Raw genomic sequence first — 16,149 nt, forward strand, 5'->3', positions numbered from 1 at the left:
AGAGGAAATCATGACCCCATGACGTTGCAGGAGACTGCAAGGGTTGCAAGTGTGAAAAATAGTCCTTGATGACTTTTTTCAGTGCCATTGTAGCTTCAAACAGTGACTATACGAACTGTTGTAACTCAAGGACTAGCTGTACAAGTCTATAGTGGATCAAATATGCATTTACAATATTTGTTCATTTAGCATAACAATCATAATTTAATCTTAATACAGTTCAGTACAGTACAGTATTATGTATTGATGAAATCTGTAATGGGAGATGTGTATCAACTAGCAGAACCTTTTATAATCACTAATCTTTGGCAATAGTTTGAGAGTTAGATCGAGAATTAAATAATATTTAAAATACTTAAATCTTAGCATAACTCCGATCTTTAATAGATTAAACCAGAATCCAATATTCAAGTTTCTAATCATGCAAAAATATACCAATGAAAAAACTTTTCACCAGGAGAAACTTTTTTAACAATAAAAAAAAAAAAGATTACTGAGCTTTGGTCTAATGCTAGACATAGAGTAACAACTATCTCCTGTTTCTTAGTATGTATGCACATTTAGCCTCTTGAATCTCTGATTATTTAACCTCAGGGTTCTACAAAAAGGAAAATAGACTCCACAGGTCTGAAATCCATCCATACTTAATTGTAATCATAAAGTCAAGCAAAAGTTTCCCAAATTAAATTTGCTACTGCAGTTACCCAATTATTTGTGTCACTTTTCAATCATTTCTAATAGCTGGGGATGCTATCACATATATTGTCATAAATGGAAATGTGACCAGTCAGTTTTAAATCAACATGTCAGTGCATCTGGCTATCATAACTGCAATACCGACATAATGCTAACTTTCCTAATAAGCTGGCAAAGCCAATATGTTCTAACCTAAGCAATTTTTTTTGTCAACACTGCAAGTCTTGGCCCATTAGGTATATTAAAAATGTTTAATCTTTCTTGGATTTAATAGTTCATTTATATAAAAACAAGATAATTTTCTACTCATATTTAATTGCCAATGATGAAAAATCAACACTCTTTATCACCTAGCATTTTCAAAAGAAGATATACTTGTCCTGAAATAACACCATACTTCATTGTGTCCCAATTAAAACAGAAGCAATACATAAGAACCATACTTCCAGAAGGGTAAGATTTTTCCCAACAATTTAAAGTCTTTAGTTTGCTTCTAAACTATCTTACATTATCTGCAGCTCCAGATACCTCAACTGTTAATTACTTTCCTACATTGCACTGTGGTCATTAACACTGCTGTCAAACTCTTAAACATAAAATGTTAAGTACTGAACATGGAAAAAGAATTTAATTTATTCAAGAGCTAAATAGCTTGCAACTTCTTCTGTTTATATTTCCATATGCAAATCCAAGATCAGGATCCATAGCAGTAGTGGAAAATCTTTAGAAAAACATCATACCAGTTTTAATACAGGTAGTCATCGACTTACGACCACAATTGACCCCTGAATTTATGTTGCTAAGTAAGAAATTTGTTAAGTGAGTTTCTTTATAACATTTCTTAAGCCAATCACTGCAGTTGTTAAAATTAGTAACACAGTTGTTAAACTAATCTGGCATCTCCATTGATTTTGCTCGTCAGAAGGTCACAAAAGGGGATCACATGACTCTGGGATACTGCACCCATCATAGATATGAATTAGTTGTTAAGCATCTGAATGTAAAACATGTGACAATGGGGATGCTGTAAAGGTCATAAGTGTGAAAAATGCTTGTAAGTTATTTTTTCAGTTCCATTGTAACTTCGAATGATCGCTAAACAAACTGTTGTAACTTGAAGACTACCTGTATTGTTGAATAAAAAAGAGTGATGTGATTAAATCCTCTGAAGATATATAACAATTTCTTTTTCTAATGTGGGAATATGCTGGAATTAATCCCATCCGAGTTTACTCTAATATATATGAATCGAAATGGGACTTTTTGCCTCGAACTCTTGGTGCTGCCTGTTTCTCCACCACAGTTTCGCCTCCCCATTATTACATCTTGGCACTTTGGACCACGGCCCCTCCATCCCAGTCCCTTCGCCGCGGCCCATTCATCGCAGTACCGTTCGTATTGGGCTTTTGGGCGCACAGGTCAGTTTGAAGCCGGCCAATCAGTGCAGGGGCTCAGGGGCTTTGGGAATAGAGCGGGGGCTGCAGTTCAGAGGGAGGCTCTGTCGGTTCGGAGCTTTGAAGTGTCCTGTGCATTCAAAAGCCTGAAGTGCCAGGGTGTACTAACACGGAGGCAAAACCCTGGTGGAGAAACAGGCAGCACCAAGTGTTTGAGGCGAAAAATCCTAGACCCATAAGAATGAAGGCAACACTTACATTTCTAGCAGCAAAGCTAATAGTTTGCTGTTAGGTCAAGTTTTCAGAGGTCTTTGTGAACAGTAGACCTTCCCTTTATAGAGAGATGCTAGAATATTTCTCACAGTAAGCATCTACCATATGTTTTGGAGTATAAGACGTACCTTTTTCTCCCCTAAAAGGGGGTGAAAATTTGGGTGTGTCTTATACACCGAATGTAGCTCCGCCCACCCACTGGCTCCCACCCTATGGTCTCTGCCTCTCAGCAGTTTACCTCCTTGCAGCAAGCAGCAAGAAGAAACAGCCCATTTCAGCTTCAGCACAGCCTAATTAGCACAAGTTGATTGTCCGTTGGATCGGCCTCCCAACTCTCAGCTGTTTCAGGCTGCAGGGATTGCCACTGCCTATTGCTGCAAGGGCCTCTGCTGCTTGCTGCAAGGAGGTAAATTGCTGGGAGCAGATTTTTTTTTTCTTGTGCTAATCAAACTATACTGAAAACGAAAATGAAAGTAAAGCAGGCTGTTTGCCGGAACAAGGCAAAATTGCTGGAAGGCAGAGGCAGAGGCAGATTTCTTTTTCTTGTTTTCCTCACCAAAAAGGGTAGGTAAGTCTTATAATCCGGAGCATCTTATACTCCAAAAAATATGGTACTCTGTGTATCACTTCATACAGAAAAATGAAAGATATTTTAAGTACAGTGTTTTTATTTTATAAAGCAATGTTTTTACTGGGAAAGCCAACTGCAAAGGTGAGCTCTGCAAGTGATTGATGAAGCATCATCTGAACAATGTTGATTATGCCTTGTTTTCAACAAATCATGGATACATTTTAATCTTCTTTACACGGTATTCAGTTTTGTTGCGCAGGTAGAGAACAGAAAGTATCCTTGTGTACAAATTAAATCCTTTAAGCTATCAGGCAGTTTTGTTGTTTATATCATTTCTTTAATGACATTTTCCACATGACTAGCCTTTTGTTATCAGAGAGACAATGAACAGGCAAAGTCATCCTTCCGAGCTGATCCCTAGCTATTATTAGCTTAAAAACTGGTGCTGATATTATAATAGAATGGTTTATACAGATTTAGCAACTCCAGTTCTTTATCAAGATTTCCAATTCCGAACAAGAACTGAAGCAAGTGAGAAAGCACCCATAGAAATACAGATGATTGAATGCAGTATTAACAACACTGCAAAGTGCTTTCCTCTTTTCGAACATATTTAATGCTGAATACACCTTAATTGAAATGCCATTCAGGCAGGCCCATTATTTTTCTCTGTGGTAATCTTTTTCCCCCTTCACTTCCATGCTTATGGCTATAATTTGCACAACTGCAAGTTCTTAAATACTCAATCACTTTTTATTCATTTCCCTTTAAATGTTATCTTTAAATCTTTCTTTTAGATTTTACACACTTTTGCTGACAATTTGATTAAGCGCATGCTGCAGGAAACTGAAAGCATCTCACAAACTATCTAAAGCTGTCAATATTTTAGAGTTTGCTATTTATTCACTTGTATTTTATTTACACCAACTTACATTCCTCTAGAGAAGCACAGAGACATCCCTGGAGAAGCACTGTGGTAATTGCTAATAAAATTTAGGCTTAGCCCAGGTAAACAAGAAAACGTGGGAAAGAAACTCAAGGTTGATTCTCTTGAGAAAAGGGGAAATCCTGTCGGACTTTCAAGATTCAGTTATAGTCTCTCAATAAAGTCAAACTCTAGTATTTCTTGTGGTGTCAGTTTCCTGGCCTACCTTGAAGGGCTGGTACCACCTTCTCATTTGTGTGGATATGTATGAGTGTGGAGAGAGAGAGAGAGAGAGAGAGAGAGAGAGAGGGAGGGAGAGGGAGAGAGAGAATGAAAACAGAAGGAAAACTTACAAACATCATTATTGATTCAAACAACCTATCTGAATGTAGATAATCTGGCTTCAGAGATTCATGCTGTGGAGGTTTCCTACTGAGTTACTGAACTGCATTATATACAGAGTTGCTTCTGAAGGTATTTTACAATTTTCATTTGCACAGATAATGGCAGCAAGAATACAGAATGGTACCAGCATTTTACACTCACACATACACACACCAATTCAAAGTTCAGTTACAAAAAAAGAAAAAAACCTCAAGAAATGTTCCTGAAATTTTCTTCTCTTCCGTTTGGTACCTGAGGCTTGCTTGACACATACTGACGTCTCAACTATCAAAAGAGATTTCTATTGGTTAAGAAATAGCTACTGTAATGCTTGTAATATTTTGATTCAGTTTATATTACTTGGTTATTGGCTTAAAATATGATTTATATTATCATTTTGGAAAACCGTTTATGTACTTGCTATGGTGTGCTAATTGATGTGTTATCACAATTTACATTAGTACAGCTGTTTTTCATTTAGTGTAATTCATTTTTTAAAAAATGTCTGTTTACATTCTGAGAACAATGTGTTATACAGCATTTGAATAAAATAAATGGGACCCAAATAGTATAGCACTGAGTTACTTAAGAAACTCACTTACATTATCTGTTTCATCAGGAGCAAGAGAGACGTGCTCTGGGGTCCCATCAGCTAAGAAATGTCCGGTGATGGGACCAAAGAGAAGAAACTTTCTGCCATGGGACCTGCCCTTTAGAACATCATCCCCTAGAGCAGTGATGGTTAACTTTTTTGGTACTGAGTTCCCAAAGCACACGCGAATACACGCATGTGTGCCCCAATCCTCAAAATGCAATGCGAGCACCCCCGTGCATACGCCCCATCCCTGCGCATGCGCGTGTGTTCCCTGCACATCCTGCTTCCCATGCCTACCCCGATCTCCACAATTTCTCTTCCAAGCACGCCCTAGCTTTCTCCTGCGTTCCTGCCACAGAGAGGCACCTGTGGAGGGTGGGACCTGCAGAGATCGGGGAAGGCACAGGAGGCAGGAATGGAGGACAAAGCTAGGGTGCACTTGGGGGAGAAACTATGGAGATTGGGGGAGGCCCCGCCCCTGTGCCTGCGCAGCAGAGACCCAAAGACCAGCTGGCCAGGGAAGGGGAGCATGCATGCGTGATGGAACTGGGTTGGGGCGATGGCTGACGTGCCCGCAGAGAGGGCTCTGCGTGCCATCTGTGACACTCGTGCCATAGGTTCACCATCACAGCCCTAAATATTAGATTGCCTCTGCTCCTGCTGGTTTTCATAAAACCCTGAAAACATGGCCTTACCAATAGACATGGGGATCTGGAAATGCAGCAAAGGTGGCAGGCTGATTATATAGAATGTTATTGTTAGATGTGATTACCTCAGTTATGTATTTTATTATTTTTTATGATGGTTTTATGCTTTTATGTTTTTTCTTGTTTTTTTAAATTGTTATTAGTCTTTTTTTAGAAATGTATTTTTAAATGTTAAATTGGTAATGTTTGTTTTAATTGTTCATAAGTTGTCCAGGGTTACATATATGAGATAGGTGGCTATATAAATTCAATTCAATCCAGTTCATAAATACACAGGTAGCTACAATCTGGTTTCTGTGATGAGCAAAGTAGAATAAATTGTCAGCAAAATAAAACATCTGCAGGTATGATTGCATTATATTTTGTGCATTATATCTTAGCTTATCTTAAAGCTAAGAATATATAAGAGTGGATTGGAATCTCAAGAACCATAGTGCTTTATGAGGAAGCTATGCTATGTGGTACAACCCTCTTAAAAGTGATGCGGTGGATTTTTGTTTTCTTTTTTAGTTTTAGATTTTACACAGATTAATTACATATAACATGTTTACTTAAAAACAAAGATTTGTCTTGACATTCCCAAGCCCTTAGACATGCCTTAAGTAGCTCCCTGGATTCTAGCCACTATCAACATTAGTGACCAGATACGGTTCCTATCAGATATCTCAGTTCTAGATTAGAACTCTCATTTCTTTTTTAAAAAAATAGTGCAAAGACAAAAGAAAGCATATTGTGCTTTTCCAATACCTACTTATCAGCACTAGTCAGTACTCTTTTATATTCCCTTCTAGTCAGTGGTGAAATCCAAATATTTTTATTTCCGGTTTTGTGGGTGTGACTTGGTGGGCGTGGCATGGGAAGGATATTGAAAAATCTCCATCCCTACCCCACTCCAGGGGAAGGATATTGCAAAATCTCTATTCCCACCCCAGTCTGGGGCCAGCCAGAGGTGGTATTTGGCTGTTCTTCGAACTGCTCAAAATTTCTTCTACCGGTTCTCCAGAACCTGTCATCCCCGCTTCTAGTCTAATTTATTTATTCTAGAAATTAAGTGAGCTGATAGACAATACCAGGTAAATAAACATTCACTGCTGAAACAGCTCATTATCGCACATCTACAAATCTTTTGAAGAATTTTCTTTCTGAGCAACATTATAACCAGAGTTTACTACTATATGACAGCTAGCTGAGTGCTGTGGTTAAAGGCACCAGTTTAGAAAACCAGAGATTGTGTGTTCTGGCCCTGTCTTAGGCATGAGCAAATTTCTCTCTCTCTCTTAGCCCTAGTAAGATACAAATATGCCAAGAAAACTGCGGGAATTTTTTCGGTCAGTTACCAGGACTCAGCATTACTGACAACCATTTGTTTAGTGGCTGTTTGAAGTTACAACAGCACTGAAAAAAGTGACTTATGACTGGATTTCACATTTATGATTGTTGCAGCATCACCATGGTCACATGATCAAAACTGAGGTGCTTTTTGGCCTAGCATGTATTTATGAGGGCTGCACTGTCTCCAGGTCATGTGATCACCTGGCTCCTGACACGTGGGAGAAGTCAGATTTGTTTAACCACCGCATGATTGACTTAAATGCAGCAGCGATTCACTGAACAACTCTGGCAAAAAGGTCGTAAAATGAGGTGCAACTCACTTGGGAACTGCCTCACTTAGCACTGGAAATTTTGGGCTCAATTGTGGTCATAAATCAAGGACTACCTGTAATTCAAAAGATACAATATTTGCTACTATATTTATATATATTTATCAAAGTAAAACGTTCTCGAAGTAAACTTGTTAAAGCTGAGTTGGTCTATTAATTCAGTCAGTAATTCTGTACTGCAAGGTACAGCGAAATCTAAAAGCCTTTTGTAGCTCAGCCAAACTGAACACACTCTTGTTCCCAAAAAACCTATGGCAACTGCAATAAGTACTGGCATGGAATACCAAGGTTACAAAACAGCAGAAGTCTTTAAATCTTATGAGATTTGCCAATGTACTGAATATTATTTTTTTGATAATATTTTCTATTAATAAAGAAAGATCCACCTGGTTAAATATTCTATTCTTAAAGAAGCTATCAAACGAGAGAAAAAATAGTACAGCAGCATGACTATTCCACTAATCAAAGTTTTAAATGAAAATGTTCAAACTAATACGGGCAAAAAAGCATTGATTTAGTTTTTCCTTTACACCTGAGCAGATTTTTGTCTCCTTTTGTAAATCAACCCTAGTTACTTATTAATGTTGGTATAGATATTCAGTTTATTCTAATTTCTGTAACATAGATATTTGTTCATCATTATTACTATACCAACAATGCATATGTTATTTTATTTATTTATTTATTTATTATAAATAAATAAATAATGTTATGTATTTCATGCATGTCTGGAGAAGAGCCTAATGCTGGAAAAGATTGAGGGCAAAAGAAGAATGGTTGTCAGAGAACGAGGTGGCTGGATGGAGTCACTGAAACAGTAGGCATAAGCTTAAATGGACTCCAGAGGATGGTGGATGACAAGAAGGCCTGGAGGAATGTTGTCCATGGGGTTGCAATGGGTCAGACACGACTTCACAACTAACAACAACAACATGTGTATATACATATCTAATAAACACACAAACATTCATTTTTCTATTTTATATATGTAAAATCTAATCATCATACATAGCATCTCATACACACAACAGATATCTCAGCCAGCTTAAATATTTTTAGAGCATAAATGGATGATAAGTGAAAAATTCACAGAGCACGAGGATTATGTAGAAATGGGGTTAGCTGTAAAGCTGAAAATTAAAACTGATAGGAAGAATCTAGGTTACCAAGCAGGAGGTAACACTTTTCTAGACAATAGCTTGTCATCTAAAAATAAAATAATGTAACTTGCTGAATTTGTTGAACAATACAAATATGATAAACAATACAAAATCCTTATGATAAAAGCAGCAGGTAGCTATCCTAAAGAGAACTTAGCTTACCAATAAGATGTTCGACACTGTGAGTGTTCTGCCAAAGTTGTAATGTCCAAGACTTTTACCATACAACCTTCCTCTCAAAATAAAAATTATCTGTATATTATTAAGAACGAATTTGAATAATTATTAAGAACAAATACGAGCAATCTCTTTAAGAGCACAGAGTTGTAAAAAGTATGTAAAATGCCAGAGTTGTTCCAAATTCCTAATGATGCTGTATTAGGACTTGTCTCTTGGGACTAATATAGGGGGACAAGGTCAATTAAACAGAATGTTTTTTAACACTGCACATAACAATTTTGGGCATGATATGGCTTTCACCAGAAACCAGGGAGATCAACTAAATAGTGCCTAGCAAAGTAGAACACTGCCTGCACTTTAAAGAAACAAGTGAAAAGATCCAAAGTCATGTTCAAAGTAGATGCATTACCAAATTGTTAAATGGCATTACATTTGAAAGAAACACTCAACTGACCTTTCTTTCTAAAATACAGAAATGATCATGCTGCTACTAATCAAAGAGACAGAGCTATTATACCGCTTCCACTGATAAAGAAGCTCTACAACCTGCTGAATTGTAAAAACAAAACACTCATAATACACACTGAAATCTTTCCGAAACACAATCCTGTTGATTATTTTAAAATTAAACATGCTGACAATGATTAATTCATTAGTTGGGAATAAATAAAGGCAGTTCAGAGGCCCAGCACTTCAGCCTCAGGCTTTTGTATTCCTCCCCTTTTTTTTAATTCTACACAAGAGGAGAGCAAGCTCTTTCTCTTTTAGTTTAGAAATTAGCTTTAATCATAGGAAATTAAAGCAAGGTAAAACAATGATTTTATATTTTGCTTTATTAACCAAGCCTAGCTAGAATGAGGCACTTAATCAAATTTGAACCCAGCCCCCACCATTTTTGCATTGGGATTAACACACCTTTCACAGCAGTTCAATTTATTTGTTGCATATATTCACTGCATTTTTACATTGCAGCATTTCTACCATTTTCTTTTCTAAACAATAGTCCTGCTAAAGTAGTTTAACCTGAGAAATAGTGACTGACCCAAAACCATTGAAATATTTGACTGTACAGGAAGTCCTCATTTAATGACCACAATTAAGACCCAGCAACTCAATTGTTTGGCTAAAATGGCCATTAAGTGAAAATGTAAGTTTGACTTGCCTTTGCTTTATAGACCTGCAAAGGTTATAAAGGACAGGGCTGGTCTCAAGCAATGGTGGTATTCAGCCGGTTCTATCTGATTCGGGCGAATCGATAGCAGCGGCTGCAGGAGGCTCCGCCCACCCACCCGGACATCATCACATCCTGTTTTTGACGCTCTGTGCATACGCGGAAAGCTCTATGCATGCACAGAGGTGGCACATGCAAGCGAAGCGAGCATGTGCACACGCGCACTCATGCTTGAGAACCGGTAGCGAAGGTAAGTGAATACCACCCCTGGTCTCAAGGTTATATTTTCATCACCATCACAACTGTAAACAGTCACTAAATGAGAACTAACTGTAGTAAAATATAAATTTGAAGTTGGTTGTCCCCAATCCTTGTCTAGCACCCAACCCCTACACTCAAAAGCACAACTTGTGTACAAGAGGTCAGTAACCTGGATAACATCTTCCAAATCTCTGGTGATTAACCATGCTGTGATTTAGAATTACTGCAATCCAAACACCTGAAAAGCATTTAGGAAGGCTATCACTGGTTCCAGTATTATTACTACTACATTATCATAAACAACCTTTATTTGTGACTAAATCGCTAGGTAAATGGTTCGAATCATATTATGACCAATTCATGTGCAGCTCTTCTACTTCCAGGAACTGCGGTCTAACGCTACACAACAAACCTACAGATTCCAAATGACCTCTGTGCTTTGAAATTAGAAGGCATAAATTAATCCTTGTGATAATATGCTCCCAAAAGGACGGTTGAGCTAAGTTTTTCAGGAAATGAAATGACTTGAACACTGTTCATAAAGCCATAAAGGTATTGGATAAAAGACACCCGTTCAGAAATTTATAACTTCTTGTAGTGCTGTATCAGCTGGGAAGGAGAAAGAAAGTTGGCGAGGCAGTAAAAAATGCCAGAGATGAAATGACAGCATGAAAAACTGCTATTGATTCACTTGATTAAAGCAGTTGCTGATCCATGTAGAGGGGCCAGATATGTGTAGTTAAAAGATAACAACTGAGCCTGCTCTTTAATTATAGCTACACATTCTTCATTTCTTCCACTATTTATTTAAATTTATACCACCATCTGCTGGACGGAATTTTAGAACCATCAAATGTAATTGGAGTGCTGCTACTACAAATAAATAGAAATTGCAGCATTTACCTGAGGTAGAGGCAAAGCAGCCAGGGACATGTGGAGACCATATGGTGCTATAAATGACACCTTCGTGACCTCTGAATGTGCGCAATGGCCGTCCCACTTCAGGATCCCACTAGACAAAATGTAAACAAATAAAGGATGATTGGTACACCTACTTTCAGGATATAGTTCCTACTTTGGAGATTATCAAACTGACCTTATTTTTTTAAACAAGCAAACAAAGTATAAGTAATTTATTGTCATGAAACAAATATATTGCTTTCCCATAGAATTACTTCCAGATGTAAAAATGTGTATCTTAAATTTGCCAAAATGTGTACCTATAAAAGAGTTTTGATTTATGCCTTTCTGAAAATTAGCTGCTTCTTTGGTTTGCTTTTCATTTTAAAAACCGGGATGTCTCTCCATCTCCCTCTTCCTCCTTCCCTCCCCCCCCCCGCTCTGTTAGAAATAGAAATAAACAGACTGGAAATACTAGACATATGAGGGGTGTGTGTGTGTGTGTGTGGTGTAGCCACCAGAACTTCAAATATGGGTTGTAAGTAGCTTCTATCAATCTATTATAGCAATAGCAATAGCACTTAGACTTATATACAACTTTACAGCCCTCTCTAAGCGGTTTACAAAGTCAGCATATTGCCCGTCAACAATTTGGGTCCTCATTTTACCCACATCAGAAGGATGAGTCAACCTTGAGCCTGGTGAGCTTTGAACTGCCAAATTGCAGGCAGCCAGCAGTCAGCAGAAGTAGCCTGCAATACTGTACCACTTCGCCACCGTGGCTCATTATAACTTAGATTGGTCACTCAACAATTAGTCATAAGTCAAGAGCTACCTGTACTTTCAACTATCAATTGCATATGCAAGTCTTGATCAATTTGCAGTTTTGTTATGGAAAGAAATATATCCCGTGACTCTTCCCACTTGATCAAATTAATTCAGGAAATATTGTAGTTATGAAAACAACTAGATTTCTCATTTTAATTGTCTTATTTTTAACAAATATTAATTTAAACAAAAGAAAGCAAGTCATTTGTAAAAGAACAGAACAGAAATCATGTTGAAAATATTATTTTAGAATGTCAAACCAATAAGCAATTTAAGTAATCTGCAGTACACACATACCAATTTTGCTGTTTGATCCCATGATCCAGATATTATTAACTGATCTCCTCTGGTTTGACTCCAGTCAACACTATAGACCTGTAAATATTAGATACACTTTAGCTTGCTAGCACACATTGGACAAGCCATAAATAGAGGATATTTCCTGTCCTGCTATTGAAAGAATATACTGGATATACTGTGTAAGAGGAAGATATATCAAGGTTTTTCAAACTGAAAAAAGTGAAAACCAATAACCAAAAATAAAACGCTTCTCTTTTAATACACACACATATTAATAATCCACAATTTATAAAGGTACACAATAATTTGTTAGCTATATGATCATGAGACATCAAAATGTTTATGCATGCATGTGCATTTATACTAAAATATATTTATATATACATACATAAATATACGTGTGTTTGTGTCTGTGTAGGCAATGTGTTTGTGGCTGGTTGGTACATCCTTTTATTTATTGCAGTGTATAATAGCTGTAATTTTTACCTTCACTTTTTCTTCCTCAGATAGAAAATTAAGACCCAGTCAACTGTGGTTTTCGATAATATTTCAAGAATTCTTTTTGCTCAGAAGAATGGATTCATTTTATTGCTTGCTACTCCCTCAATTATAGTTTTTAAAAGCATTGATCCAAATACTGCTCACTCTTATTTTCTGCCCAGCTATTCTTGGATTCGCACATTTCTTTTCTATTTTTCTAGTACCCCATCTACTGTGCAAAGAAGATAATCTCCAGGAAAAAAACCTTGGTCCCTGTTATAAAAACTAGGTTACCACTTGAAATATTCCAGTTCAGATACTCATCTAGAATTGGTGTAGCATGGAAAAAATACACAAGCCCACAGACTATTATTAAGTTTACTAAAAGATAAATGCGGCTTCCAAACAGGATCCAATTAGTTCTAGTATGGTGTGACAGCTTTTTAAATATATTGTTCAAAGATTGATACTGAAACACTATGTGCCGGACTATTGTCCAAGGATGGTCAGACTAGATGACCATTTTATCAATTAACTAGGCTGTCCAAAAAAAACCAATACTCTTTTACCCTGGGACTAGATTCTGTTTTTTAACCTTTATTTTCTTTTCTTAGATACGACCATAAGATTAATCAATTAATAAACTATGACTATAAAACAAAACGTCTAATGTTGTAGAGGAGTCAGAATATTTAGTTTTCAAAAACTGAACATATATCTCAAAATACTAATATACAGTAGCAAAAGCCTGATGGCACTCACTGCTTGTGAAACTCCTCTTGATAAGAGCCAACCGTGATGAGTTGCAACAAAACACTTCTGCAGAATATATGACTCCTGTTTAACATGGTCACTGTAGGACAGGAACCACCTCAAATACTTAATACTGCTTATTTTAAGTTATCTGCATCAACTAACTCCTGCTTTTGATTAGGTGGGCAAAATGCCCAGAGAAGTTCCTTCTCTGCCTTTTCCCCTGCAAAATAAAGTGTTTTGCCCATGTACAGGCACAACAACTGGAAGCAGTTTATGAAGCAGCCACTCATATCTGGAAAAATACATTAATCATTCAAATAATTTCTGCAATCTAGAAATCAGGAGACTGTGACTTCTGGACCCCCATCAAACACAAAACCAGAAGGATGCTTTTGGGCCAGTCGTTCTCTTTCAGTCCACTTGCGAAAAGCCTTACAAGAGACCTGAAGGGACTTCCCCGGGCAATTGTCAGGAATCACATTGACTCACAGATCTTTCTCTCTCTCCCTCTCCCTCCCTCCCTCCCTCCCTCCCTCCCCCCTCCCTCCCTCCCTCTCTCTCTCTCTCTCTCTCTCTCTCTCTCTCTCTCTCTCTGAGTTTTTTAAACACTAACATGGGAAACTTCGATTCTGGCAAAAACCAACTTTTCACTCAAAAACTCATCACCTTGCCCAAAACAATCCCAACCACTGCTACTCTCCTTACCCTTTTAGGCTGATGTCTTCAACATATATTTTTTTTCTAAAGAAGAGTGTACGTGCCAGTAGTGAACTTCAATTTTTTTTACTACCAGTTCTGTGCGCATGGCTTGGTGTGGCTTGATGGGCATGGCAGGGGAAGGTTACTGCAAAATCCCCATTTCCCCCACTCCTGGGGAAAGGATATTGCAAAATCTCCATTCCCACTCCACTGGGGCCAGCCAGAGGTGGTATTTGCCAGTTCTCCAAACTACTCAAAATTTCTGCTACCGGTTCTCCAGAACCTGTCAGAACCTGCTGGATTTCACCCCCGGTACATGCCATATGAAGACCTTCGGGAGATGTAATGCACTTGGCTCATGCTTATTCACTCCTTGCACATCTTCCTACTACTCTGCATTTTCCTTGATGGAGGAAAGTTCAGTGGCCTCATCTGACAATAACTCCTTAGAGGAAGGTAAGTTAGGCTACCGCAAAGAGCTGTCTGAATCAATTGAGGCAATCACTAGCACAGGACAATGGTTAAAATCAATCTCTGCTAACCCTCTATCCAAAACGTTGATAATCACAAACCAATCTGTTTCTTACTTGTATTGCTTTTGTTTTCAAATCATTGACTTTCTTCAAAGGCTATGGGCTATGGGATTTTAAAGACTTGAGGCTATAATGAGCATTCAAACGATATTCAAATAAAAATACTACTTTATCAATTGAGGATGTTAAGCCTGTTTTACTCTTTAGTGGGGAAAAAGCAATAGCTTTAGTGCTGGTTGAAACAAAAAGCTGCCACGTGGAGAAAGTCCCACAGACAGGCCTTTGAAATTTTTCATAATAAAATGTGTAGCCTGTAAAATAAGAAAATAGAAGGCAAGAAAAGTGTGAAATGCCTGAGGCTAATTCAACTGGACTTTGAAATGCCCTACTTCTATCATAGAATGACAAAAGATATTCCAATGTAGAAACAGACTATTCAAATCTCACCAATAGTAGTCTACCCTTAGAATTATGAAAATTATGAAGTTAGAACAATTGGTCTCAAAACATTTTGCAGACCTCCAGAGAAGGTATACTTGGATTGCTTCAAATTTTGGCTATTTTAAGATTCTAACTTTGCTACAAAGACAATGAACACATTTTTATGTTAGCTTCTCTTATTAATCTTTGTGGGGGGGATCAGTACAGTTCTACAAAGTGATAAACCTACAAATTCTGCAGAGTACAGAAAGTTATGTATAGGAGAGCCAATAATAAATAACTTATTTTATATGGCAGAAGTTCATACAATATAAAAATACCACAATCTTCCTGGAAAAAGAACAAAATAGTGTAATTTCCAGATAAGACAACCTTTTGAAGTGTTTCTATAGTTACTGTAACACTTTAAACAAAAAATACAAAAAAACCTTTCCATTTTTCCACAATAGAACTAACAGAATCATTATGTTACATAATACTCAAAAATCATTTCCATTGATCTCAATGATACAAAATTGCTACTCAAAGAGGGATGCAAAATTTGTAAGGATAATATACTGCTGGACAGAACATTGCAATTTTCAAAAGAAATTCTGATTGATTGTTTTTCAGAATGTCATTAATTTTCTCCAATAATATTTATTCTTTTTTGGAAAACATGTTAATAAAGAAAAGATAAACAGAAGAAACAAACAAAAGCAATAGCAGGATAAATCAGAGATTATTTGATCACAATTCCTAAACTTCAACTATTGTTTTATTGATTAAATAACAAAGGGTTTCTTTTTGAAGCATCTATCTTGTTCTAGAGAAAAGTGACAATATTTAATTATACCTCTTGAGTGTGTTCTTTATAGACCTGCAAAGGACCTGCAGGTTTTTCTGTATCCCAGATTTGTAAAGATCCATCTCCACCAGACGTGACCAGCACATGTTCATTGTTTTCACTCCACGTCACATCAAATAGACCATCATTCCAGTCAAAACTAAACCAAAAGTGAATATATTAATTCATGACAAGAATATATCATGCAATATAACTGGGTACTATTTAATGATACGAAATTTTACATAATGACTAGGTTCACCCCAACACACAATCTCAGAACAAACATTTACATCTCACACAAAATAATATGATGATGTGGGCTTGGGGAGAACCTGGAACGAAATTTTTAGCAAGTCATAACATTTCACTGAGTTACATTCACTCAGCTTAACTCATTTTATACAG

General features: G+C 37.1%; 1 protein-coding gene across 1 annotated transcript in view; it reads right to left on the reverse strand.

The window, feature by feature from the left end:
* The window catches only part of PEX7 (peroxisomal biogenesis factor 7), a 66,167-nt gene that overhangs the window by 38,353 nt on the left and 11,665 nt on the right, over positions 1-16,149 (reverse strand). The window contains exons 3-5 of the mRNA XM_058170991.1: positions 15,751-15,901; positions 12,004-12,081; positions 10,882-10,990 (exon numbers count right to left, since the gene is read on the reverse strand). Coding sequence (XP_058026974.1) covers positions 10,882-10,990; positions 12,004-12,081; positions 15,751-15,901 — 338 coding nt within the window. The remainder of the gene's footprint in view (positions 1-10,881; positions 10,991-12,003; positions 12,082-15,750; positions 15,902-16,149) is intronic.

Source organism: Ahaetulla prasina, chromosome 1, assembly GCF_028640845.1.
Source record: "Ahaetulla prasina isolate Xishuangbanna chromosome 1, ASM2864084v1, whole genome shotgun sequence".
Lineage (NCBI taxonomy): Eukaryota > Metazoa > Chordata > Lepidosauria > Squamata > Colubridae > Ahaetulla > Ahaetulla prasina.